The 26882-nt window shown below is 33.2% G+C and overlaps 1 protein-coding gene across 1 annotated transcript in view; it reads right to left on the bottom strand.

Annotated features, from left to right (window-relative positions):
- LOC143045979 (piwi-like protein 1) overlaps positions 1-20497 on the bottom strand; it is a 50927-nt gene extending 30430 nt beyond the window's left edge. Inside the window, exons 1-4 of the mRNA XM_076218882.1 lie at positions 20383-20497; positions 4487-4596; positions 3637-3748; positions 464-533 (exon numbers count right to left, since the gene is read on the bottom strand). Coding sequence (XP_076074997.1) covers positions 464-533; positions 3637-3748; positions 4487-4579 — 275 coding nt within the window. The 5' untranslated portion in view covers positions 4580-4596; positions 20383-20497. The remainder of the gene's footprint in view (positions 1-463; positions 534-3636; positions 3749-4486; positions 4597-20382) is intronic.
- Between the last annotated feature and the right edge of the window lie 6385 nt (positions 20498-26882).

Genomic DNA, 26882 nt, shown 5'->3' with positions numbered 1-26882 from the left:
CATACTTTCATTAGCTCATTATTATTGTCCTGTCTATTTTTTATGATAAAAGTTTAGATCATCATTGCCAATCAGCATCTAATTTGAGTCAAGAGTCTTAATATTGAATAATGAATGGTAAAAAAAAATTGTTAACTCCATCTTAGGCGAAAGACTTGAAATGTATATAACAATGTTATAGTTTTTTGTTTTCAAATGTCAGTCTTTTAATTCATATACACACAGCAGTTTGAATAATTGACTAAAACCTTATTTTCAGTAAGGTTTCCTTGTGCGTTATGATATGAAGGCTTTTAACAGCAATGTAATGAGATGGGAGGCATCTTTTTCAAACAAATCCTCCACAAGTGTGAGGTGTGCTATCAGCAATCATTCAATGCCTTTTAAAAAGGACACCTGTAAGCCAATTATGCAGGTGAACTCTCAAATGGTGTTCCTACACTTAGACTTCATAAATACATACTGTAGAAGGGCTTGCATAGCAGCCAACCCTCTTCCTCTTGCTAATCCTATAGGAGCCTGATCTGGTGCACCTTTAAAAACAATACACAAAGTAATTGTTACATTGATTGTAGTGAATTAACATGATTTCTAAGGGAATTAAAAACCAATAATTTCACAATAAGTGTTGTCAAGAAGTCGTCAACAACGTTGCTTCAACACAAATTGTAAATGCTTTGAAAAAGATATAGATTCTTGCATTTTCTACTTTATATCCATCATAAAGCCCATTGTCAATGTAATTTAAAGAATAACTAATCAAAGCATTTTAATATTGAAAAATATTGAACTTGTGAAAGGAACAATACTGATAATTAACTCATGTACTACACACATTCTTGAATTAACGTGTTGTTCTTATATTTTTCAATATTTGAGTTTTTCAATTACAGGTAGCTATTCTATAAGCCATGTTAATATGAACATTTAATAATAATCGTTCTATTCTCAAAAAGACATTTCACGATGAACAAAAAGAATCTTCCCTTATCCTTTTTTCTTGTTATTACCAAAACTGAAGCTGATAAATAAAACTTCTTAAATCAAAGAGCTGAAAAGACGGCCATTGTTTCAATTTTTAGGGGGGTATCTTTTGATAGTCTACATACAAAGAATGAACAAAAGAACAGCTAGAACATATAGAAAAGCTGACAATAATGAAACTAATTGTTGTTTATTGTTATTTCATTTCCTTAGTCAAGAATTCATCATAGAGACAATTTGGACCATGAGATCTGCACCTTCTATAGTGCCTAACAAGATTTTGTGAGGTAGACGAAATTGACTTTAAAACGATCGTATTGACTTTTGATGTGCAGAAATAGGCAGATCGGACATATTTTGACTTTAGTTACTTACTTCTTAAGTTTGGGATTAATTGTAATCAACATATTCCAATGAGACTGAAAAATGCTTTTTTTTATTATGATAAATAATAATTTTACCTGCCGTAGTCGTGCGTAAAATATATTTCGGTATTTCTCTTACGAAGATGACTTGTTTAATGGAACAAAACGTATTATTTGTAAACTTTCTCTTTACTCTTCACAATAGGCTTTTAAAAAATAACCTTTCCAACTGTATATTCCGAAAATTTTGTGAAAATCGAATAAGTGGCAATTCTTACCTTTCATACCTTAACTTTCATTGATAAAATATAATATTGACTCGTCCAGTGTCCAGTTTGAAGGTCATTTTAGTTACCGGTCACATTCATGCACGTTCTAATTAATCAATAGTCATGTATGAAAAGCATAAACAAGTTTGAAGGTAAACTAATAACAACTTAATCCAATCAAATTGCCTACGATTCAATAACAATGACCAGTCCACATCATAAAAATGTATAGGGGTAAACTGGGTAGGGAGAAAATGTCAGATATATTAAGTTCATTATTTTGCAATAACGAGTAAAAATTTGTTAACCAATAGATTTGTTATAATTTCATAATCATGTCGTTATGTATTGGTATAGTTTTTGGATCTTTCATTAGCGTATTTAAGGCTGTAGAAAGTTTGGCCTTCAAAAGTCAACATAATCATTGACTTTATAAAGAAAATTCGCCTTTTTAAAACATTGAATGTTTCACAAATAATACGCGACAACAAAGCAAAATCATTTCTTAAAACACTGCAAAAAAATAATTCTGATTGATGCAGTGGTATTGTCATAAATTGCACTGGAGTGAACAGTGGTACATCAAACGTCGAATTCCCTCACACAATGTTATCACACACTATAAATCAAAACATTTGATTAAAGTTGGGAGTTAATTATCTAAAATTCAATTGAATTCAATTGAATTTTAGATAATCTACTACAATATACTTTAGAATTTTAATTATGTACAACTGAAGGGCAGGCTAAGACCTTTTTCAATTTTTTGTGACAGTATTCTCAAGAAAGTGAGGACTGAAACATCTATTCAGTTTTAATTTTCCATTGATAAAGTTCCCAATTACAACTCTCATCACAGGTATACATGTACTTATAAAATCAAATATGATTGATATAAGCTGTGTGAAGTTTGTTTCCAGATCCCACATTTTGATATATCTGTAAAATTCATGAATAAATAGCTTTGAACTACAAAAAGCAATATTTAAAAAAAAAATGGAAAAAAAATGACCACTACAATAATTATGTTGGTACGCAAAATTATTTTTTAATCGATGACTACTTATATATATACTTAATGTGACATTTTTAGTGTTTAAGATACATTAACTTTCATTTTAGTGGGTAATTACTCATCAATTGAGGTGCTCCTTAATTGGAGAAATATTCTAAAAACATAACTTTACTGAAAGAATGAAAACTGCAGTTGCTCTCCCCAATCTCAATAGGTATAAACTACAAAAAGCAACATTTTATTTTTTTTTATTTTTTTTTAACCATTTCAATAATTATGTTGGTACACAATTTTTTTTTTATATAGAAGACTACTTATCATATACTAAATGTCACATTTTAAGTGTTCAGAAACATTTACTTCGATTTTAGTGTACAAGAACTCATCAATTGAGGTGCTCCTGAATTGGAGGAAGATTCTAAAAACAGAACTTTACAGAAACAATGAAAACTGACGTTTCTCTCCCCAATCTCATGTATCCCCATTGACATTGTTTACCGCGAAAGTTGACCTACAAATTATCTGATTATAGCCTCAGATTAAAGCATTGCATGTTGGTGTGTGAATCATCTACACTACATCATTAGGTTTACATTTAACAAATACGGATTTTAAATTAGTATACAAATACTGTGAATGATTTTTATAATGAATAAAGGATATCCCTGTGCAATGAGGCATTCCAACAATGACGTCACTAGGTTAGATATATTTAGAATATTTCGTAATACTGATTTTTCCGGACTGTAAAAGAAACGTATATAGTGTAAGGGAAAGCTCAATATACGATAATTTCACGAGAAACAGAAGGGAAATGTGTAACAAATGTATTTAAAGTCAATCTGTTCTCCTTGTAATCAATTTCAGTATGACATTTTGAGGGGGTTTCCAAACTATCAAAACAAAATGATTGACGTGAGGAAATGATACTCTGGCCAACCCCATTAGGGAATTGACGGCTTGAAGCCGTCTTTCCCCAAAAAGTATTATATCTTTATCTCACCTCCTGGTGTAGGTGGTGGAGCCGATCTCGCAGCAACCAAACCCCTCAATATATCACCTCTACCCATAGCAATAGGAGGTGGCTGTGTTGCCTGCTGAACTCCAACTGGTTTCTGCAACAAAAAAACACTGATTATCAAAATTTGGGTAAAAATTGTAACTATTGAAAACAAGACACAATCCATGTTAGCAAAAAAGAAGATTTTAAGTGATTGGCATGTTGAGCAAAAACTCTATCTTTGCAGAGAAGCAAATAGCAATTATCAAGACTTTAATTTGATAGAATTGATAAAGCCTGATATTGACACACTGACGTGATACTTGAGGTGTGCATTCTAAGATTTAAGACCACCTGGCAGTCTTCACGCTGAATGGCAGCCCAGGATTGTAAAATTGCTCTTGGGCCTGTAAAAATTATATCTACAGGCCTACATAATCTAACTAAAATTTTTCAAAAATTGAGCTCCGGGCCTGTAGATTTAACAGTTCACCATGAAGACTGACCGGGCACCAATATGATTGTCATATAATAATTGTTTTGTTTTTATTGACAGGTCATGTTTTGTAATATTTCTTGCTTGCAATTGAAATAATTAAAAAAAGACTTGCTTAATTTGTAAAACTTTTACCATCAGATATTTCAATGACAGATGGGAAAGCGACCTTGCCCCTCAATCGGTAGCATAAGTCCAGCTTGACTTCCTGATACAAAAATCAGTGTTAGTCAAGCTTAACTTGATGATACAATAATCAGCACAAGTCAGATTAACTCGCTGATACAAAAATCATGCTTTACTATATTGCCATTAACTTCAAGACTTAGCACAATTATGGTCATGATTCACATGTACCTCATCCTGATCTCCTGGTTTACGAGTTCCATCTTTCAGAGCCTGAAGTAGAGCTGCCCCTCTTCCACCTCTTCCAAACCCACCAGTAGCCATTTCAGATCTTTTACTTCCTAAAAGTAATAAAAAAAAAATCTAATTATAATCATTTCCACTTTTATCAATACTTTTTTTTCTTATTTTATCAGTCTTGGGGAAATATATTGCACAAAAAGCTGGTCAACTGAAAAAATTTCAATCATGTTAGAAGCTACCATACATGTCAACCTCTGACAATGGGAAATCATGTCATGACATGTCAAAAAGCGTGTGAAAACGCGTGACGTAGATGCGGACTTGTTAATATGAATCTGATAATGTTCATAATTTCATACAAATTAGTGAATATAAAAAAACAATATATATTCTACTGTGAACTTTTATTGTATTAAACAGTGGTCTGTTATGTTGCTTTTAAAGCACCACCACTAGGCACATATTCAAAACAACTGCCAGTTTCAAGTTTAGTTACATTTATTTGATAACAGCACACAATACAAATGTAACATAGTCAAGTTCTGATCAGAATTCAGTGTCAATTTCTTTATAATTGAAAAGGCTCTCCCACAGTAGGAATTGATATATGACTGAATTAGCTTCATCAAGATTTGAAAGAATGTCATAATGTTGTTGTTTTTTGGCAATGTAAAATGTCATCTCTGCCATTGCTCCCATTGCTATTGCCTGGTTAATACCTTGCCACGCAACTACACATTTTTACACATACCCCTTTGCCCCGCAATTACACATTTCTACACATCACAGTAAAATCGGTATTACTCTAATTTAAAGGCGAAAATAATGAAATTGTAAAAAGAAACGAGTTGCTGAAAACTTCCCCTTTGTTTTTAATAAAATTTTATGATCGAATAACGTTCAGTGTACGATATTTTTGGAGCAGACGACAGCTGTAGCAGATATTTCGGAAACAAAATGTCCGCCGTTTTTCACTGACGCTGACATGTCTGAGCAAAACAGCTTATACTCTGATGAGGGCAGTGACGACAATGAATTATCAAGTGGGGATGAATGGCTGGAGAATTATAATGCTGAAGTCGATCATGGTTCCCCTGACAATACACCCGTGGTATCAGATGAAGAGGCCAATGACGAGGACGATGCAGCTCCCGAAAATGCAGAACTTGTTTGGAGAGAAACATACGAAGAACTTGACATAGACCCCTTTATTCAGATCACTGGTCCATCACACAATCTGAACCCTAATGCCAGTGAGCTTGAGTATTTCAAGCTTTTCTTCGACGATAATATGCTTGAGAAAATTGTGAGCCAAACAAATCAATATGCAGCTCAAAATGGCCCCGACCCACTCTGGAGTGATACCACCCGGGATGAGATTTCGGCTTTTATAGGTGCTTTTTTCATAAGTTAATATTATTCAAAATAATTAGAACTATATTCCACACCTTTCAGAGTTAAAATTTACCAGAAAATCCTGTTTGCCAGATATATATCTGGTTAAATATTTGCACATACTATGTACATAAAAACACAGGCAAAAATTCCAAATTCACTTCAATTTGCCATCATAAACCTTTGCAAAGTTGAATAGACTTACCATAATTAAAGAAGAACATATACATTCCAAAGATAATAAACTAGCGAAATATAAAAATCATTTACATGCGGTTTTTAATGCAATTACACTAAAACAAAACGTCAACATGTACACGTTAGAAAAACAAAACAAAAATGTCAAGGACGTAAAATGACGTCAAAAAAATGTGTGTCACATGACGGGCACCTGTCAATACCAAAACAAAATTCCTAAAATAAGAAAGGTCACATAGTGCGCATTTTGTTTTAACTGTACATTGTTGTACATTGTTGTCACGGTAAATAAAGATCTGAAAAATTCTGAAAAGAAAAGTAAATGCTGTATTATTTTAATACGCAACATGTACTTTATTTGGTAATTTATGTTGAAACTGGAATTAGTATTTCACGTATATTTTTTCAGGGATGCAGATATTAATGGGAATAAACCAGCTTCCTGATTATTCCTTTTACTGGTCCAATAATAAGTATTTAGGGAATCAGGGGTTTAAAGAAGTCATGTCAGTAAAACGGTATGAAAAGCTCAACCAATATATCCATTGTAATGATATAGAAACTGATGTCCCTGTAGACCAACCTGGGCACGATAAGCTCCACAAGATACGCCCTCTTATTGATTCATCTCTCCAAAACTTCGCAGCACGATACAACCCAAATAAAAACCAAGCCATTGATGAGGCTATGGTGGCTTATAAAGGAAGATCGGTAGCCAAACAGTATATACCATCAAAACCCACCAAATGGGGATTCAAAGTGTGGATGAGGTGCGATAGTAAATCTGGATATTGTCACAAGTTTGATATTTATATGGGAAAGGAGACGGCTGTTGATAGTACAAAGGGTTTAGGACATCGTGTTGTGGAGAAATTGGCTGAAGATCTACATCATAAAAACCATCATTTGTATTTTGACAGTTACTTTACCTCAATACCATTATTGCAAGATCTGTTAAGCAATGGAATATATGGATGTGGAACCATTCGACAGAACAGAAAAGGCTTTCCACAAGATTTAAAGAACGCCCCGAGGATGCAAACTGGCCAGTTTGTAGGAAGACAAACAGACAATATGGTGGGCGTTGTTTGGATGGACAAGAAACCAGTTAATGTTGTGGCTTCCAATGAGTCATTGATTGAGGTAACCACATCATCATCATCAACTCATCATCATCATCATCATCATCATCATCATCATCATCATCATCATCATCATCATCATCATCATCATCATCATCATCATCATCATCATCATCATCGTCATCATCATCATCCATTGTCGTCGTCGTCATTTTATCATTATTACATCATATATATCATCATTATCATAATTACATCCTTCTTTTTCAGATCTTTTTTCATATATTTCTCATAGCTAAGTTATAACAGGTTCTTCTTTGGGGACCCTGTGTAATACTTTAGATGAGGATATTACCCGTCCCCATCCTTATTCAGGGTAGTTTAAGGTGTAATTGGTATACGCAAACGGAACGGCATGATACGCAGTTTTCAGGAATTTAGTATTAAGTATTCAGTACGCATTAATTTTAAAAAAAGTCTCCTTTTTACTTTTCTTTTGCAGACCAGCACAGTGTGTAAGAACGAGAAGATTGCAAATAGTATTAAATGATCAATTCAAATTTTATTTCAGCCTTAAATGTCTTAATTATGAAAAGTATGAAATAAAATTATTTATTTTTCCAGTGAATTATTTTTTTTGTAGGGAAATACTTGCCAATGTTTTTTTTAAAGTTTTTATAGTTAAATGATTTTAATTATTTGTAGGTAGATACAACAAACCGGAGACAGAAAGATGGGACAAATGCCCGCGTTACAAGGCCGCGCGTAGTTACAAATTACCAGGAAAATTTCAGAGGGGTTGACATCTCTGATCAATTACGTGCAAAATATTCAATTGGTAGGCCATCTAAAAAATGGTGGAAATATTTAATGAATTTCATAATAGATCTTTGTATTGTGAACTCATTTATTGTAAAGGCAGAAACAGAGGTTCCGCAAGTAGCCCGTACTAAAAAGAGGTATAGGCAATTGGACTTCAGGATAAATTTGTCAACACAACTTATAGGGAATTTCGCACGATTGAGGACACCAGCACCACCAATGAGACCGCGAGCAACACACGCTCATTTGAAATTGGGCCGCAAACGTTCCACATGCAAACTTTGCACAAAAACAGGAGAGAAGAAAAGTAAAACAACACAAATGGGATGTGAAAAATGTGATAAACATTTATGTTCAGCTGAATGTCACAACACATTCCATGTTAATATTGGGATCGGAGTTGTCACGGAAGAATAATGAGTCAGAATGATTTGAAATTATAGAGCAATTCATGTTGTGCATTTGAAAACACATATCAAACTTGCCAAAATTTGTTATAAATACCATTAACATATACTTCTTGTAGAATTCAGAAAAAAGACAGAATACATGGGCTTAATTTGGTGCTGCCAAATTGTGTCAATAAATATGTAATGAGTAATCTTTCTTCTCTACTCTGTGTTCAGACCTGACATGCATGGTGTTTAATAATCAATGCTATCGTATTTTGGTATATATGACTTTGTCGTCGTTCGTCTGTTAAGTTTTGGCTCCCTTAATTTTTATTTGATTCAAAGTTATTATAAATTAATCATCTTCTTCTTTATAAGACAGTGCATTAGCTCCATTCTACAAGAGAACCATTTGATCTTGATAGCTATCAGTACACTAAAATGAATGTACAGTTGATCATCTTAAATACAGGCTGAAAAAGAAAACAAAATACATACTTTATAAATGCCCGGTAACTAGGCCACCCTCTGTACCTCTGTGATTGTCACTCCGTGATGATTGATTCTGTACTTTATTTATATGACTATTAAACTTCACTACATATGATACTTATTATTTACAAAATTCAATTTTGACTGGAAAAAAATGGTACTTATTACTTACAAAACTCAAATTTGACTTGAAAAAAAAATGTCCTATTGATATTTTTCAAAACAATACTGCGTACGGTAGTAACCACACAACCGATATTTACCAAATAAAAACCATAAGATGAAGAAATGTTTAATTTGGTTCTGTTCATTTGGCCTTAATTTTCGTGAGGATCCTTTTCCTTTTTTGATGAGGTAAACACAATCAAAAATATTTACGATTTAATTTTGATTAAAATGCATAGCAAAATTTTCAAGAAATATTTTTCTTTGTGTTCAACTATCAAAAACAAAAAATAAGCCTGAATTATATCATATGGCCGATTCCAAATAAACAATAAAAGTTTAAACATTTCTACATCTTGTGGTGTTTGTTTCATAAAAATCGATCATGTAGTTACTTCACAATATTTTTTGAAAAAAAAATCGATTTTAGATGAAATAACAGCATTTTTTAAGTGAGAATTCTTTTTTTTTCCAAAATTTGTAGAATTCCTTTAAATTTATAAGTTGTCTGATTCCATGCATTAATCGCCATTTCCGTTTGTTGATTATATTATAAGCAAAAGGTGCTCCAGACAGTGGAGGAATGTATTCACAAGAAAGAAAGCAGGACTTCCATACATACTTCTACGGCATAAATCAGTTAGGGGATACGCAATATTGATTTGTCAATGAAACAATTCACATCAACTTTGGTGCAATTAATATTTGATTAAACAAAAATACACGATTAAATCCTTTGATGGGTGGACAGCATCATTATAATATGAAAAGGTACAGTTTCAAATTAACAAATCAATATTTAAGCAAAGCTTTAATTGTCAGTTTCGGCCCATACACACACATTTACATACGTGCTAGTGCATTTCCAAGTGAACAACGTCGCGTATTTATGCTTTGCGGGAAAACGACTGTAACGTGACGTTACGGTTGCCTGGTAAGTAAAAAACATCAAAAAATAAATGCGTGGCAAAGTGTTAAAACTGGGTAGTTCATCAGAAGAAAGCTGGTACTATGAGAGCTGATCCAACAGTTCTGTGATATTTTTATCCCCATGGTCTGTAGAAATCTGTTGCCGTGTTGGCTAAAGGAGTAGGTCCGGTAAGGGCCGATTTTGGCCCCAAATTTCAGTTTCATCTAACGAGATATTTAGGACACTTTTTAAACACTTAGTGTCTATTTCAATTGATTCGATTAGTTTATGTAAAAGATTTTAACTGATTCAGTCATTAAAAACGCTCCGATTGAAGCCTAAATATGAAAAATCTATCAAATATGCCAAAAAACATCACTTTTCAGATGGTTTTCGTCAAAAATGAAAGTGGCCGCATCCGTGTTCATCCTCAACCTTTATATATGTTATGTATTATCATCAAATACAACTTACATTTCAATATTATGAATGAACACGAATGCGGCCACTTTCATTTAAGACGGAAACTGTCTAAAATTTAACTAAAATGCTATAATTGTGAAGATTTCAGTAATTTAGCTTGACTTTATGATGCTAGTACACGATATATGTGCATTGTATTGTCAAAAACAGCACATATTTATGTAGCAGAAGCATTCTACTTTCCAAAAAATAGCTAAAAGATTACATTTTCGCAATTTTGCAAAACTGCTTAATTTTGGGGCCAAAAAGGGTTCTTACTGAACCTACTCCTTTGAAACTGAAATTGAAAAAGAAAAATGTTTTATAAATTTGATTTCCATTAGATAAACATGTTAAATGCTTATTCAAATAGCTACATTGTATTTCTCCTCTCACATGTATTGTTTTTTATCATTGCAACATAGAATGCACAAATTATGCGTTACTTGTCACTCGATCATTTAAACTCGAACTCCAAAATATAATTTATAAATCTTGAATCTTGCCGTACACATCGTTTTGGCTTAACAATCGGCACTTTTAATAGACGACGGTACAGGCCCTGAAAGTGACCACCTTCTGTGCACATTTCCCCTATTAAGTGAATTTGAAAGAAAGTCACAAAATCGTTAAAACTAATCACAATCTCCTTACCTTTTACTGTTTGTTCATACAGAAAAATAATACGGCAGCCAAACAATTACTTCGAATTTTTCGGTATTTATCGCCGAATAAGGAAAAAACCCGAGAATAGCGATATCACTAACGACCAAAAAATGAAAAGAACGAAAAAGCGTGTACACGCCATGTGACAAAATCCTCGCGTGTAAACCGTTGAAAAAGCGTGTCTTACACGCGAATATCATGTCACTTGACATGTATGGAAGCTACATTTAACTTGATTTACGTCTTATTAAAACAATATTTAATATAAGCTATTGCTGCCTTCATTACATTACACCTTTGGACATGCTCTAAAATCACAGGTCATGTCATGTCTGACATTGCAGTGCTCTAGCTAGAAATCAAAAGGGGCAGGGTGCCAGTGGAGGGCAGGGCACTTTTTATGATAAGAAAAGGCACTGCTCATTTTTTTGTCTACGTTTCTGTGTGTATCACGAGTTAACGAATCTCTTTTTTTTTTTTTACTGTATATGTTGTTTTTTTAAAATAAAGATGCTTTTCAACTATAGTCTTTATTTCATTGTTTGTGTAGTTATGAATGATATAGTACATCTTCATCAAGGGTCCGGAAACGGTCATATATGCCAGACATGACCGATTCGGAAACTCAAAAGTCCTAAATCATTTATTGGGATTTAGGTCAAATTTTATTTTTCAACAGAAATAATTTCGGTCATTTCGTTGAGATTGAGTTTCAAATCGCCATTTTAAACATATTTTTGTTTTGTTATCGATTTTATGTAATTAAACTGCCACTCCAGTTAAGTGTTATAATCCTGAGGGCCCTCCTAATAACTATATTAATGCCTCGGGGAGCTATTGGCTAATGATCGCTAATCTCTTTACCTGTGTTTTTAGTTCACACCTGGCTATTAATCACAAGCTCCGAACTAATATTATAAAGAAATTAAAATTCTATACTATTTAATTACTTTTTAGCTAAGACAATTGTCAATAATGATTTAAAATTAAATTAAAACTTGATTTAATTTACGGAGAAAAAAGATTTTTTTCGCTACTAACACACGTGCTTTGTTTACTATGATACGCATGCCTGAAATTCTCTTCCGCAGATTTGACACTAAATCGTAAATTTAAAATGATTTCTTGCTAAATAAAGCAAGTGCAACTATTTTCATTAATATTCTTACACTATTAAAGGTAAATATTCAAAAAACGATGTTTTCCTGTGAATTTGATAAACAAAACTAATCCCAGAAATAAGTCCGGAATTGTTCGTTTTAGTATTGTCGCATTACATCCGGTTTGAATTTCGACTTCAGAATCGAAAGAAACGTAAGCGATGACTGAGAAAATTACGATTTTGAGTCATTAAAATCATTTTATTCTTAAACTGTTGCCTTGCCTTAATTGCTTTTGATCGATTTTAGGAAAATGGTAGGATAAATCATGAAGTAAACGCAATGCAACAGTGAAACAAGTTCGTTGATGCTAGCAGTAATGAGATTTTGACAATCTGTTTTTGAAAAGGGGCACCAACTTTTATGTTATATGAAAATGACCGAAATTAGGTGAAAAAATTTCCGGATCCTTGATCTTCATCAACTTATTATGTTTTTACAGTTTAACTTCACTCTACCCATTATCAAAATGTGTTGTTTTTATCTATATAGGAATTATAGCTTTTAAAACATCATATGATCTGAAACTTAGAGCATTACTAATTTAAAAATGTTTAGAACATGGATTGCTAAAAGTATAATTATCAAGTAGAAATTGCAATATATATTTTTTAATATGTTCAAATACAGTTAATATCTTTAAGGTAACATTATTATTGTTATTATATATTCAATTGGTTATTTATTCCATTTTTTGATACTAGATAATATTTTTAGAGCACTAATTTGTAATAAGCTAAAACAGGGGAAGTAACTCCAAAATCAATTTCCACCACGTTTGGGTTAATTAAAAACTGTGCTTGTCGCTAACAAGTTGAGGTGGAAGGCATTTCTGTAAAGGCATAGTTTTATTTTGATGACTTAAATTCAATTCTAAAGTCATGAAAGTCTTCATTTATACGCCCTTCCATAATTTGTGACTTGGAGATCGAAAATGGCCACCCAAGCTAAACACTCGCTGACACATTCATCAAAAGTATGACAAAAAGATACATTGTCCTAATTAAATTACCTAGTTATTAACACCTTTGAAGTCTTTATCATTGTAATTGATTGTAATGACATGATTAACCTGGGGGCAATCACACAGGTGTCATAAGTAATTAACTTGGAGACCTCAGAAATCGATGAAACAAAATTTTACCAAAACGGCACAAGATAATTTTGGAAAAAGACGTCAGGGCAGAAGGGCGCGGATGAAGGCACCCAGGGCACGGCGCCCTTCTATTTTGGGCTAGCGAGACCACTGCATTGGATGTCAGGTTTTTATTGGAGGTAATATAAACTAGCTTTTAGGTATTTCACTCCTGCCAAGAGAATAACCAATCAGGGACTTTAATCTGGACATGGTCAGAAATAGCAGGGTTTAACCTGGCGGTCGCCATTTAAATTGCAAAAAAATAAAAATTGCAGCAATTAAAATTGGTCATTTGCGAAAGAATTTTGCGAAAGAAATATATATGTAGGACTCAAATCTATGGCGGGTTCCAAATCTATGGCAGATTCCTAATCTATGGTAAACGTGACGTTACAAACGCCAAACAACTCAAATCTATGGCAGATTTTTGTTTTCTCCAAATCTATGGCAGATCTGCAGAGAGTAACATATAACGTCACAATTGAATAACGCCATATTACATCTTCGCCGCCGCTAACGATGGTGGAACCCATAGACTTGAACACCATTCAAGATGAAGTTATTTTCCTGACAAAAATTTGCTGCTGGTTTAAAGGAAGATGTGACCTACTATTCCAAAGAGGGACAAGATGTGTTGTACCGGTCAATGCCCGTGATTAGGTCACCGCTATTTTCAGTATCGCATATTTTTGAAAATGATTTTGGTAGTTGTCGTCTACGGTTTACGGCTGGAAAAGTTTATAAATTGAAAGATCAAATTACCGGATACAAATTTGATTTAAAAAAGATGAATTAACGATATCGCTGAAATAAATATTATTTTCCTGACAAAAATTTGGCGGTGGTTTAAAGGAAAATATGACCTACTTTTCCGAAGAGGGACAAGATGTGCTGTACCGGTCAATGCCTGCGTTGTGGACAGTTGTCTCATTGGCAATCATACCACATCTTCTTTTTTATATGAATAAGGGCACCGCTATTTTTAGTATCGCATATTTTTAAAAGGAGTTCTGGTAGTATTCTACGGTCTACGGCTGGCAAAGTTTATTATGTGAAAGATCAAATTACTGGATACAAATTTGATTTAAATCCACATCAAATAAAAAAGATGAATTAACGATATCGCTGAAATAAATATTATTTCAAAATTCAAACTGTACTTTATTTTTATTTGTTACTTTTTTATTATTTTTTTTATACAAAAAACGGTCTTCTTGTTTGTTAAACGACTTATTAGTTGGTTTAATGAATGGATTAAACAGATACCATGCACAGATTAAAAAAAAAATGTTTATTTTTTACAGAGCACATAATTTCATTTTGAAGTCTGTATTAAGGTTTATGAATTTATAATTTATGACTGTTTTTGGTTGACCATTATGGAATGTTTATTTCACAAATGTTTATAGACATGTTTCCGTTGTCGTATATTTCCTCTTTCTTAAGACAAGGTATTGGTCGAAAATGTACTGCATTAATTGTTTCCCATTTGCAAAAAATTGCCATAGATTTTGAAACAATAAAAATCTGCAATAAATTAGGAAACTACAAAACTTGCCATAGATTAGGATTGTAAAAAATCTGCCATAGATTTGGGATGGCATGACGTCACATTTACCATAGATTAGGAATCTGCCATAGATTTGGAACCCACCATAGATTTGAGTCCTACATATATAACTATTTATTTTCATCCATCTTGTTTATTTACTTTTTTTCCAGAGTTTCTCAGACTTTTAACTGATCAGACTATACACGGAATTCACCTTGAACTTGTTATGATTTTGACAGAAACTCAATAATCAGCTGATTGCATTTTATAGCTATCGACAATAAAGGACCAATTAATAAAGGTGTTGATTGTACTGTTTGACAAAATCAAAGCGCTGTAAGCGCTGAAGGCAGTTAACCAAAAACCAAGGCAACCGTAATTATGAAAACTGTTGCAATGTTGCCTCAACATTAAACATTCATATATAGTATATTCATGTTTATCTAATGATTTATTTATTAAGGCAAATAATTTATATGTTATCAAGGTTTCAAAAGCAATGCATATATCAATGTATATTTTTTATGGTGAGTCTGCAGTGGTACAAGTTCCCAATGATTGCAGTTGTTCTACTTGGTAGTTAACCTTGGTTTTATTTGACTGCTAGAAGTTCAATTTGACTTAGTATGCACATGTTATAGTATGAATGGACTGGTTTCCCTGGAAAGAAAACTGAGTTTATGTTCTATAGTACAAAAGTTATGAGACACGAATCAGACAAATGTTCACTACAACAGGGATCAAAGGTGAGGTCTGACTGACTTGCCCATAGTAAATGTAAATGATTTGTTATTTTGTCCCATACATATGAATATATATAATTTAGGGGTGGGGATCTCAACGGTTTTCAAGTTCTCAAACAGGTAGGGGTAGGCAGAGGATTTAGGGGGCAGGGGGCCCGCCCCCCCCCCCCTTTTTTGGAAAAAATTTGGTTGCTTATATAGGGAATCACTGAAGCGTGACTGGAGCGGGCCCCTCTTAGGTCAGTCAGTGGGCCCCGCTTATGAAAATTTCTGGATCCGCCACTGGGGGTGGGTGACCCTAGGGACTTCCCCTACATTTCATTTTATTTGTTATATTGTCCCATACATGAATATATATGGTTTAGGGGTGGGGATCTCATTGGTTTCCAAGTTCTCAAACAGGAGGGGTAGGGTGACCCAAGGGACTCCCCCTATATTTCATTTAATTAGTTATATTGATCCATACATGAATATATATTGTTTTGGTGTGGGGATCTCGACTGTTTCCAAGTTCTCAAACAGGAGGGTTGGGATCAGGCCTGGGGTAATGGTAATTTGTAATTGTAATGCATTGTAATATTACAGTTTTTGGATGTAATGCAAAGTAATTTGTAATGCACATTTTCTGCATTACAATTACATGTAATGTAATGATTACTTTAGTTAAAAATTGATGTAATGCCTCCATTACAGTACATTACTTTTCATTACAAATTGGTAAAATAGATAAAATTGAAGAATATTGTATAATAAAAATAAAATATTAACAAAAACAAAAGAAAGTATGAAATAAAATTTTTGTCACAGTTAATTACTGTATTAAATAAATTACATCAATCTTTAAAACCCACATTAAGGTAAGAAATATAAAATGGTAAAAAATATCAAGTCTTTGATCTTGGTTTCTGATATTTGTTTAATATGATATGGGAATATTTTGGTGTTTGGTGGTCTATGAAAAATCTTATAAAAAAAATTATCAAACAAAACTATATAGATCAATGAAAAAAATATGAAGATGAAAATTTCATAATTCTATACACACCTTACATGTATTTCAATGAAATATTGAATATATCAAACAATATTTTTAAACCAAACTGTGGTTTGGGTCCTGCCTGTGTTGTTATTTCACCTAATTTAATATCACAATGTTTTTATTGCAATCAAATCTTCTCAACTTATGTCTGTCCTCACAGAACCCTTAGGCATTTCACAAGATAATCCTTTAATGACACATTTATTATATCCCTTTGAAATCCTTAATGATGTCTTAATGATTAAGTGATCAATGTTAGAAACAAAATTATATGATAATTTATTTATTTTTTACCACCACCTAAGAAACTTGAAAGTGACTTTTTAAGTTTCATGCCTCCTACTACTCAATCAAAGGGTATAGACACAGGTACGGTGCAGTACATGATGTTGACATCTACTTGTCTGAGCCATGTGAAGAAATTTCAATCAATGCACTGGAATAATGGAAGTCAAATTCAGTGTGCCTTTCTTCTTTGGCTAATACAGCTATCAAGTATTTAGCCATTTCCCACACATAAGCTCCTGTAGAAAGGCTTTTAAGTATTGCCGGAAAGGTGTACAGAACTGATTGCTGTTCTCTTAATGGCATCACATTTAAACCACTTATGATGATAAAGTGCAATGGACATATTAATTAACCAGTATTTGAAGTCTATGTACCTAACACTGTATACATATGTACATATACCTCTGTTTTTGAAATGCTTTTTGTTTTTATATTGAAAAAGTAATGTGTAATGTAATGCATTACACAGGCAAAGTAATTGTAATGTAATGCATTACATGTGAGAAAAAATGTAATTGTAATTGTAATGGAAGAATCACAAAGTAATTGTAATGTAATGCATTACATTGCAATGTAATGGCCCCAGGCCTGGTTGGGATGACCACAGGGACTTCCCTATATTTCATTTAATTTGTTATATTGTCCCATACATGAGTATATATGGTTTAGGGGTAAGGATCTTGACCATTTCCAAGTTCTCAAACAGGAGGGTGAACAGTGACCTCAGGGACTCCTTCTATCTTTCATCTGATTTGTTATATTGTCCCATACATGAATATATATGGTTTAGGGATGGGGATCTCGACCATTTTTAAATTCTAAAACAGGAGGGGTGGGTGACCCCTAGCGACTCTTCCTATATTTCATTTGATTTTTCATATTGTCACAGACATGAATATATATGGTTAAGGGGTGTGGATCTCGACCGTTTCCAAGTTCTCAAACAGGAGGGGGTGGGGTAACTCCAGGGACTCCCCCTATATTTCGTTTTTTATTTATCATATTGTCCTATACTTGAATATATGCAGGGGCGGATTCAGACGGGGGAGGGTTGCGGGCTTGCACCCCCCTTAAATTTGCAAAGTATGGGTTGTTCTCAGCTTAATAAAGAATATTCCGATAATTTTACCTCAATTTTTTTTATAGCCTCGCTCTGCTCAGCGAAAATTTAAGTTTGCGCCCCTCCTAACCTAAAATCCTGGATCTGTCCCTCATATGGTTTAGGGGTGGGGAGCTCGACCATTTCCAAGTTATCAAACAGGTGGGGGTAAAGTGGCCCAAAGAATGCCACCTATATATCATATGATTTACTTACATTAAGGTATATATAATATAGTAACATTATTTGTGAAAATAAAGAATGAAACTTTCAGCTACTTTAATTGACCCTTCAAAATTGAGAAAAAACAAATAACTCCTCGAAATTGCAGTAATATGTTTACACTTTAAAAGCATCTCACATGCATTATCATCATTTATCATTTATAAAGAAAATTTAGACTGTGACCATGAACATGTATATTGTTAGATATACTGTTCCCAGCTGTCACGTTGTATTGGATTTTTAAATTAAAATTTGTCAAAAAGTAATTTTGAGTTTCTGAATAAAATATTTTTCTGCTTTTTCTTTCTTGTACGTATATCTTTCGGTGTACAATAATTGTGTTTATATTCATTTACCATGCATAGATGTATTTTTTCACCTGCTTGGATTTATTTTGTAAATGATCGCCAAACCCGGAATTACCCTTATCCGCTTCCGGAATCGGATCCGATTTTGTAAAATTTTGTCTTCACGGCCGCCATTGTTATGTGTTTACAATGTTGTTTTTGTCAATCAGATACGATTTTACTCGAATTTATACAATATTTGTCAGTGATTTTCTGTATAAAGCTAGCGGTTGAACAAAATGAACATCGCCGTCATGAATAATAATGATAAAAATAAGTTTTTAGCTCGTTTAATTGGAGACATTGGTGAACATGGTGAAAAGGTTTGCAAAGTAATTTCTTATTTTCTTTCAAATGTCAGGTGACTACTTCGGGCGTAGCTAGAAACCAACTATCCTAGTCGAAATTCCGCTTGCAAAAGTGGAAGGTCGCGGACCTCGGACCACCGCTAATTTGCACACCTGCCTCCAAATTGAAAAGCTACGAAAATTTCTTTTTTCTAATTTGAAATTGCCGCCAACAGCATGAACAGTTGAACTTACATGTATTATATAATAGACTACTGACGTAGTTGTACTACGTATTGATGACAAACAATATTCCTACGACTTTTGTCATTTGGGAAATCTAAACTACTTGTCTTAAGAGATTTTCGGCGATTAAATATTTCATACAATTGTTCTTTGACATCTTAGCTAAAAGCACAAGTCATAATGAACTACACAAGGATTCTTAATAAGCACTACTTCCTATGTGTAACTTTAAAACTTTTGGATAAATAGACGATCATTTAAGGTTTTTCTGGTCATTTTTTTTGTAATCCAGAATAAAGTATTAAAAAAGTGTTCAATTAGTTATATATAACATAGTAGCAGGCTAGATAATAACAATGGCAAGTATTTCAGGTTTTTTGGGGTAAAACACAAATCCAGGGTGCTCGCATAATGCAGCTTAACTGCATAATGATATGGGTAAATGGCCCCTGTTGCATGTCACATAAAGGATTTATAAACCATTGTGTGTAGCAAACTTTTGACATCTCCTCTCCTTCTCTTTAAATGAAAGTCCAGATTAGTCTGGATTATCACAGTGCAATCACTTAAAAGGTAGGTCAGTAGTGGTTTTTCTTTTGGTGATTTATGAATGGAATGTGAAAAACTATATCTCGAGTGAATGTGATTGATAGTAAAGATTATTTTTATCGATAACCGTATGAATTTCAGCTGATGGTGACTAATTATTTTTTAATAAATCAACTTGCCACGGTTAACAGGAGATGGGAATTCTAGAACAGTTCAACACTGTCCAAAAACAGAATTGAGCATGTCCTACATTAATTTGCTGATATGTTGATTTTCTGAAATAGCCCACGTTTCACAAAAATAGGCAACTGTGAAAAAAGGAAAATTTTAACCAAATGTTGTTTATATGTAACATAGACTTTGTTTTCTTAGACAAGTCGCCGTGTACACCACTATAGTGTAACCAAAGCCTCTAACTAACTCTACAGCAAGGGGTCCCATAAATGTGTTCATTTATTTTAGGGTAAATAAAACAATGGTAAAATCAAAAACCGTGAAAAGGAAAGCACATGACACGCAGACGTCAACTTTGTAACTTTCATCAAGCTTACAATCATGATATTACCATTTCATAACATGTGAAAGATGTCAGATAAGTATAAAGCAATACTCTTAAATTATATTAACCTTAATTGATGATTATATGTAGGGTTTTTTTATGAAAACATTTTGGTGTAACTTGTCAATCTCTTCTGTCTCGCGCTGAGCCTCTTTTTGACATCATAACAAACCACATATAAATTAAGTATTTTTCGTCCGATCCCGTATCAAGCTTTTCGGGAAATTCATAAGATTAATTGGATGATTAATTGATTGTTATTTGAAAACGTAAGGATTAAATTTGGTGTTATGTTATAGTGTTAAACTGTTGTTTTAAGTGAATTGTGATTTGGAAAACTACGAGTTGTACCCAAAACTTTTACCGTTTCGGAGTACGAATGCAGCCATTTTTGACAAATGTTACAATATAATCGCCAAATAACTCAAGTTCTTTTAGTTTTGCTTACAGCCAAAATAAATGCGTGTGCGTTTCTCGATTATATTTGATAGACTCGTGTTTGTCAGTTTCGATTTTAGTATATATAATACATAATTTGTATTCTTTTTTTTTTAACGTGGACACAATTTTGCCGTTTTATGATTTTGAGGTGTAAACACTTCAAAGGATGGCTTACATGGAAGAAATATGCAGGAAAACTATATTTTTATTATCAGTCGTGGAATTACTAAGAAAATCGTGTTTTTCATTCAGGAAATTGGACGAAAATCGCTGTCCGTTTTACGGCCTTTTGCGGTTAGTGCCGAAATTCTGTCTTAGTATAAAAAATAATTACATTTGTATTAAAAATCAATTTTATATTTTCTTTTTGTTTTACATAATGATAGTATGAATGAAAACCGGCAAAACTCTTTATAAATCTCTATTTTGACGGCCATGATGCGGCAAAATATCTAGCAAAGAAGGCTATTTTGACGGAGCCGGTAAAATAGCACCTAAGAGACGACAGCATAGCCACTTCCAACATTTTACTAATGGGGAAACATTCAATAATCACAGACAAAAATGCGACCGACTGTTCCGTCAGTGCTGCATGGTTTTCATTTATCCGTAGGAGCTCATGAAAATGTTTAAACATGAGATGCATTTTGTTGTTTACAAATCGACGTCCAATTTATTCTTTCTGTAGTTTGAGTCTGTATACTGCCCTCTAGATGTCTTGCGATTTTGTCACCTTTTTGTTTGCTTGTGTCATTTTATGAAGATCGGGGTTGTAAATTATGTGTAGGCATGATGTGATGTCAGTTACCTCCTAACGAGGACCGAACACAACGAAAAGAGAAAAAAGGAACAAAAAAATTAAATAGTGTATTATCGAAAATGGGTTCATGTGGCAGAATAAAGTTATAGATATTTCATTTCTTTTGACAATAGTTTTGCGGTGTTTCGTAAATTTTACCCTAGCTTTTGAAAGCCTCGGCAATAACCTCACGAGACAGAGTCAAGTAAGGTTGGGTTACAACAAAAAGCTACGGTATAATTTACGAAACACCGCAAAATTATCCAAAAAATATGAAATATCTGTTTTAACCTGTTGCATCTTTTGCTGTTTAAATTGTATATGTCAATTTTTTTTGTTTGTATACTTTAAAATAAGTTTGATAAGAATAAGTTAACGTGGTATGGGAGTTTAAAATAAAAATGATAGAATTTGTTCATACTTTGACAAAACGAAGTATCTATTGATATATGTTCAAAAATATAATAAAAATGATAGGTCACCGCGCATTTTCTCAAGCTACAGGTTGTGAAAAAATGACACATTTTGTATGGATTATACAGGAAAAAACACCATTTTGTGATTAGAAACTAAACAAAATGATAGAATTGTACACTATAATAGGAAAAGATAGCTTTAAGACAATGCTTTGAGAATCTCAAAAGAAAAGATAGGGTCACCGTACGTTTTTCCTGGCTAAAATGCAAAATAAGAAAATTTTATGTAGATTCCTTCAGAAAATGCACTGTTTTAGAATTACTTCCCCTTAAAATGCCAATTTAAAAATATTTAAAAACAACCAAAAATAATCTACACTTGTAAGACTATTAATATTTATAAATTATATTCATATAAATTGGTTCTTTAACATGAAAATCTACATTAAATATCTACATTCATGGATCAAATTTTGCTAACTTGATAAAAAAAAAAATCTGGACCTTAGGTTCTCTCTTTTTTACAATCCAAGATGGCGAAAGACTCCCATACCATTTACTGGCTTAAAACTCCGCGTACTTTCTCAAAATAAGCACGGGTTTCTGAAATAGCGGGAACATCAGTTAGACTTGATTTTTCGACAGCAATTGATGCACATCTACATTGGTGACGGATTACGTTGCAAACGATAAAAAACTGTTGACGGAATTAGATTTTCTGGATTTGGACGCAAGATAAGTCACAGATTTAATTTTAACGGCCTAAAATTAATTGATGTTACTTGAGCAACCTCGTTTATAAGTCTAGAAACAAATCTGGTGTGGTTCCAGGATTTTGAAGGGGATCCAGCAAGCCAACATTTTGAACAATACTTTTTTAAGTCTAATGTTTTTACCATATATGAAGCTCCTCAAAAGCAACGTGCCCCCTGTCCCCTACAAAATCGTTTTGGTTTAAAACCTTATATGCATGTAGAGGCTGTACAGTCAGTGAAGCCTATGAGGATACAATCTAAGTATATACATTTCAATAACTGAAAATCTACGGATATTTTCCAGTAATATATGAATATGTGAATATGATATTGACACATTTATGTGTTTTTCAAACTTTATTTGTTTTTTTGATCGTTCTGAGAGCGAGTTTTCATTTATTTAAATATATATAGGACAACGGAGTTGGTGGGCGTTGGTTCGATTTACACCCTAGGCTATCATATATCGATATGCATATATCGGCTGGTGCAAAGCGGGCAGTTTAGCTTAGTGGACCCGCACTGACTCCGTTGTTACTGTGTCAAAAAATTCAGGTCTTCCTATATCTTTTTCTTTTCGGATACCATATAAAACAAAACCATGGTATAACTGTGAAAATTATACCATCGAGAGCTATGGTATAGTTTTCGGTTATTGAGATTTATACTCTTGTTGCATTCCCATAGGTTACATTGTACAGCTATAGGTTAATATAGATTTCCAGAGATACGATCTTCTTTTTTTTCAAAATAGAACCTACAAATGGATAGAATGTTTATGAGGGTTAAAAACTACGAAATATTGCTTTACTATAATAGTGAAATAGTGCTATTTTAAAGTTGCATTATACGGAAACAAGGCCATATAGCCGATTCGGCCATGCATCAATTAGACAATGTTCAAAAAATCGTTTTGGTCAAACTTTAATTTTATAATAACAAAGATTTTGTTGCATACTCTTTGAAAAGGTCAAATATTCTTTTAAAATTTATGAGTTTGAATGTCCCTTTGGTATCTTTCGCCACTCGTGTATTTATATTCCAAGAACATACCCACAGAAATGTCTTTCTGCGTTGTCATTTATCCGGAGAGTTTTGAATAAAGGCAACATTTTTTTCTGTAAATGTCCTGTACCAAGTCAGGAAAATGGCCATTGTTATATCATAGTTCGTTTCTGTGTGTGTTACATTTTAATTTTGTGTTTCGGTTGTGTCGTAGTTCTCCTCTTATATTTAATGTGTTTCCCTCAGTTTTAGTTTGTAACCAGGATTTGGTTTTTTTTTCAATCGATTTATGAATTTCGAACAGCGGTATACTACTGTTGCCTTTATTTAGTATAACGCTGAAATCGATTGAGAAAAAATAAATCCGGGTTACAAACTAAAACTGAGGGAAACACATCAAATATAAGAGGAGAACAACGACACAACAGAAACACTAAAATGCAACACACACAGAGACGTACTATAAGATAACAACTGCCATTTCCTGACTTGGTACAAATAAGCTATAGTTAATATTGCTGTGTACAAACGAGTTTTCCGCCAGATTTCAATCAGAAAGATTGAATGATACATTGACAAGGAGACACCATATAATGTAGTAGACCACGTGTATGAAACATCAATCTGAATTAGACTGGAGACTTTTGAATATAGAACCGAAACCTCTTTGATTATAAGATACAATGATTGTGGAAAGATATACGATCAGATTGCTAAGGACTATCACCCTCCACCCTAAAGCAGAGGGATATGTTTCATCAGGCCATTTGAAGATTTTATATTTGGCAATAATGATGAAGATATTGCAACACTGATGTTAAACATCGCATTGATATAAGTAATAAGACAATTTATATAATGATTTGGAGGAATTTCTCCAGTTATGTATGATGAAGTCAAGTCTGTATCTTAAGTAAGTTACGATCATCGTTTATAAAAATAAATAAAAGTTACGATCATCATCGTGATTTTTTGTATCTCGATTTTCATTCTTCTTGTTGCTTTTCCATCCAGTCCGAAAAAATATTTCATTGGCAATGCTTATAAAGATGTTTCTTGAAATAATACATATCTGAAAATAACCTGTTAAAGTGGAGAAATCAGCCTTATAAAATTTCCCTATATTTGTGTCCTCCATATTGGGATGATCGTAACTGCAGTTACGATCATCACGTTTACGCCAGTGTATCTGTATCGTGACGTGGAAGATACGAATTCTGGCTTTAACTCGACGGGAGTGAGAGCGCCAATTGACGGCGTTGGAGAGCTGTTGTGAAGCTCTCTACTAACTTGACGCACACTATGTCTACTTCCAGAAGGTTACACAGAATCACCGACTTAACGAAGAATGCAGTTTGTTGTTTCAATTGCCTTTGAATTGTTCTTAACCGAGTTGTTTACTATGTTAGTACATCCAAAGTCTGCAAATCGTTTCGGCTTGATAATCCGTTTGGTATTGCTTTTTACCAAAAAAATCGTCAGGTTTGATAACTGCATGGACCAAACCCTCAACCAGTTTACCAGTCTTAAGCTTGTTCTTTTGGGCTGCAGTTTTTTTAGTTTCAGAACGGAAGCATTTTTGGTGACCGATCAATTTTCTCTTGATTTATAATCCCTTGTGATGAATCGTGCTGCTCTTCGTTAGATCTTTTCTAATTGGTTGATGTTGTTTGTTGTATATGTTGTATACAATATGAATTGCCCCATATTCCATCGTAGATCTTACCAATGAGATGTATGCCTTTTTCTTGCAGTCTTTTGGGCAGAATCGAAGTTAAAAAGAACAAGTATTTAAAACAACTCCTAAAAAAGAAATTCAATGTATCATTCAATCTTTCTGTATAATTATGCAGACGATAATACATTGTCACACTCAGGACCAGACCTAAATGGATTAGTTAAATCTTTGGAAAAGGAAAGTGCTGTTTTAATTGATTGGTTTGCTAATAACAAAATGAAAGCTAATCCAGATAAATTAATCAAAAAGTGGGAATATTAAATTCAATTTGGATGGGAATGAAATTTTATGTGACACCGAGGTAAAGCTTCTGGGGGTGACAATAGATTATCAACTCAAGTTTAAAACTCATATCTCTGATATTTGTAAAAAAGCATCAAGGCAGTTAAATGTTCTTAAAAGAATTGGAAAACATCTATCTAAATTGGGAAGGTTAACTATTTATCATTCATATATTATGTCTAATTTCAATTATTGTCCTGTGGTTTGGCATTTTTGTGGGGAGGGTAATACTAAAAAGATGGAAAAAATACAAGAACGTGCCTTGAGGTTCATATATGAAGATTTTGATAGTGATTATGAAACTCTGTTGTTAAAATCTGGTTTACCTTCTTTAAAAATAAGACGCCTAAGAATGATGGCAATAGAAACTTTTAAAATATTACATAAAGAATCACCGGTGTATCTCCATGATATCATTAATTTTAAAAATGTATCTTATACTTTTAGAAAACAACAAACTGTTGAAATTCCACAGGTGAGAACCACACATTTTGGCCTTCATTCATTAAGATATGCTGGAGCTACACTATGGAATGAGTTGCCTGACACGATCCGTGCACAGACAAACCTAACCAGTTTAAAAGTATGATCAACAACTGGAATGGCAACTCATGCAGGTGTGGCTCCTGCAGATCTTAATACCTTTATTTTATTTTGTGTTAAATGTTTGTTCCATGTAGCTTATAGAAATTAGTTTGCTTTATTTATTTCATTCTGCTTTGCATGTGCTTATGTTTCAGTTTTAGTGCTTTGCTTGCATGTGCTATGCTTTTTATTTATGAACTTTTTACTTGCAATATAGCTATCATAATTTGTATGTCTCATATGTGTGTTTTATGTATCTTAATATGTGTGTTGTTATTGTTATTAATGTCGGCAAAAAGCTCTACAGAGCTTGTTTGTATTTAATGTAACCCGACTTGAAATAAAATTTCTTATCTTATCTTATAAGTTAGGTTGCGTTTAAGAAAGCTTAGTGTCGAATTTGCTTTCTTGGCTACATTTGAAAAGTGGGTGGTCCATTTTAGATCTTCTGATGTCTTCAGCCCTTAGTATGGATTGTGTTGGACTTGTCAGAGTATGTGTTCATCGATGGCCTTAATTAATGCTCAGGATGTAACACTATTTTGCG

Source organism: Mytilus galloprovincialis, chromosome 9 (assembly GCF_965363235.1).
Source record: "Mytilus galloprovincialis chromosome 9, xbMytGall1.hap1.1, whole genome shotgun sequence".
Classification (NCBI taxonomy): domain Eukaryota; kingdom Metazoa; phylum Mollusca; class Bivalvia; order Mytilida; family Mytilidae; genus Mytilus; species Mytilus galloprovincialis.
The sequence above is the reverse complement of the archived record's forward strand: the minus strand, read 5'-3'. Positions and strand labels throughout refer to the sequence as shown.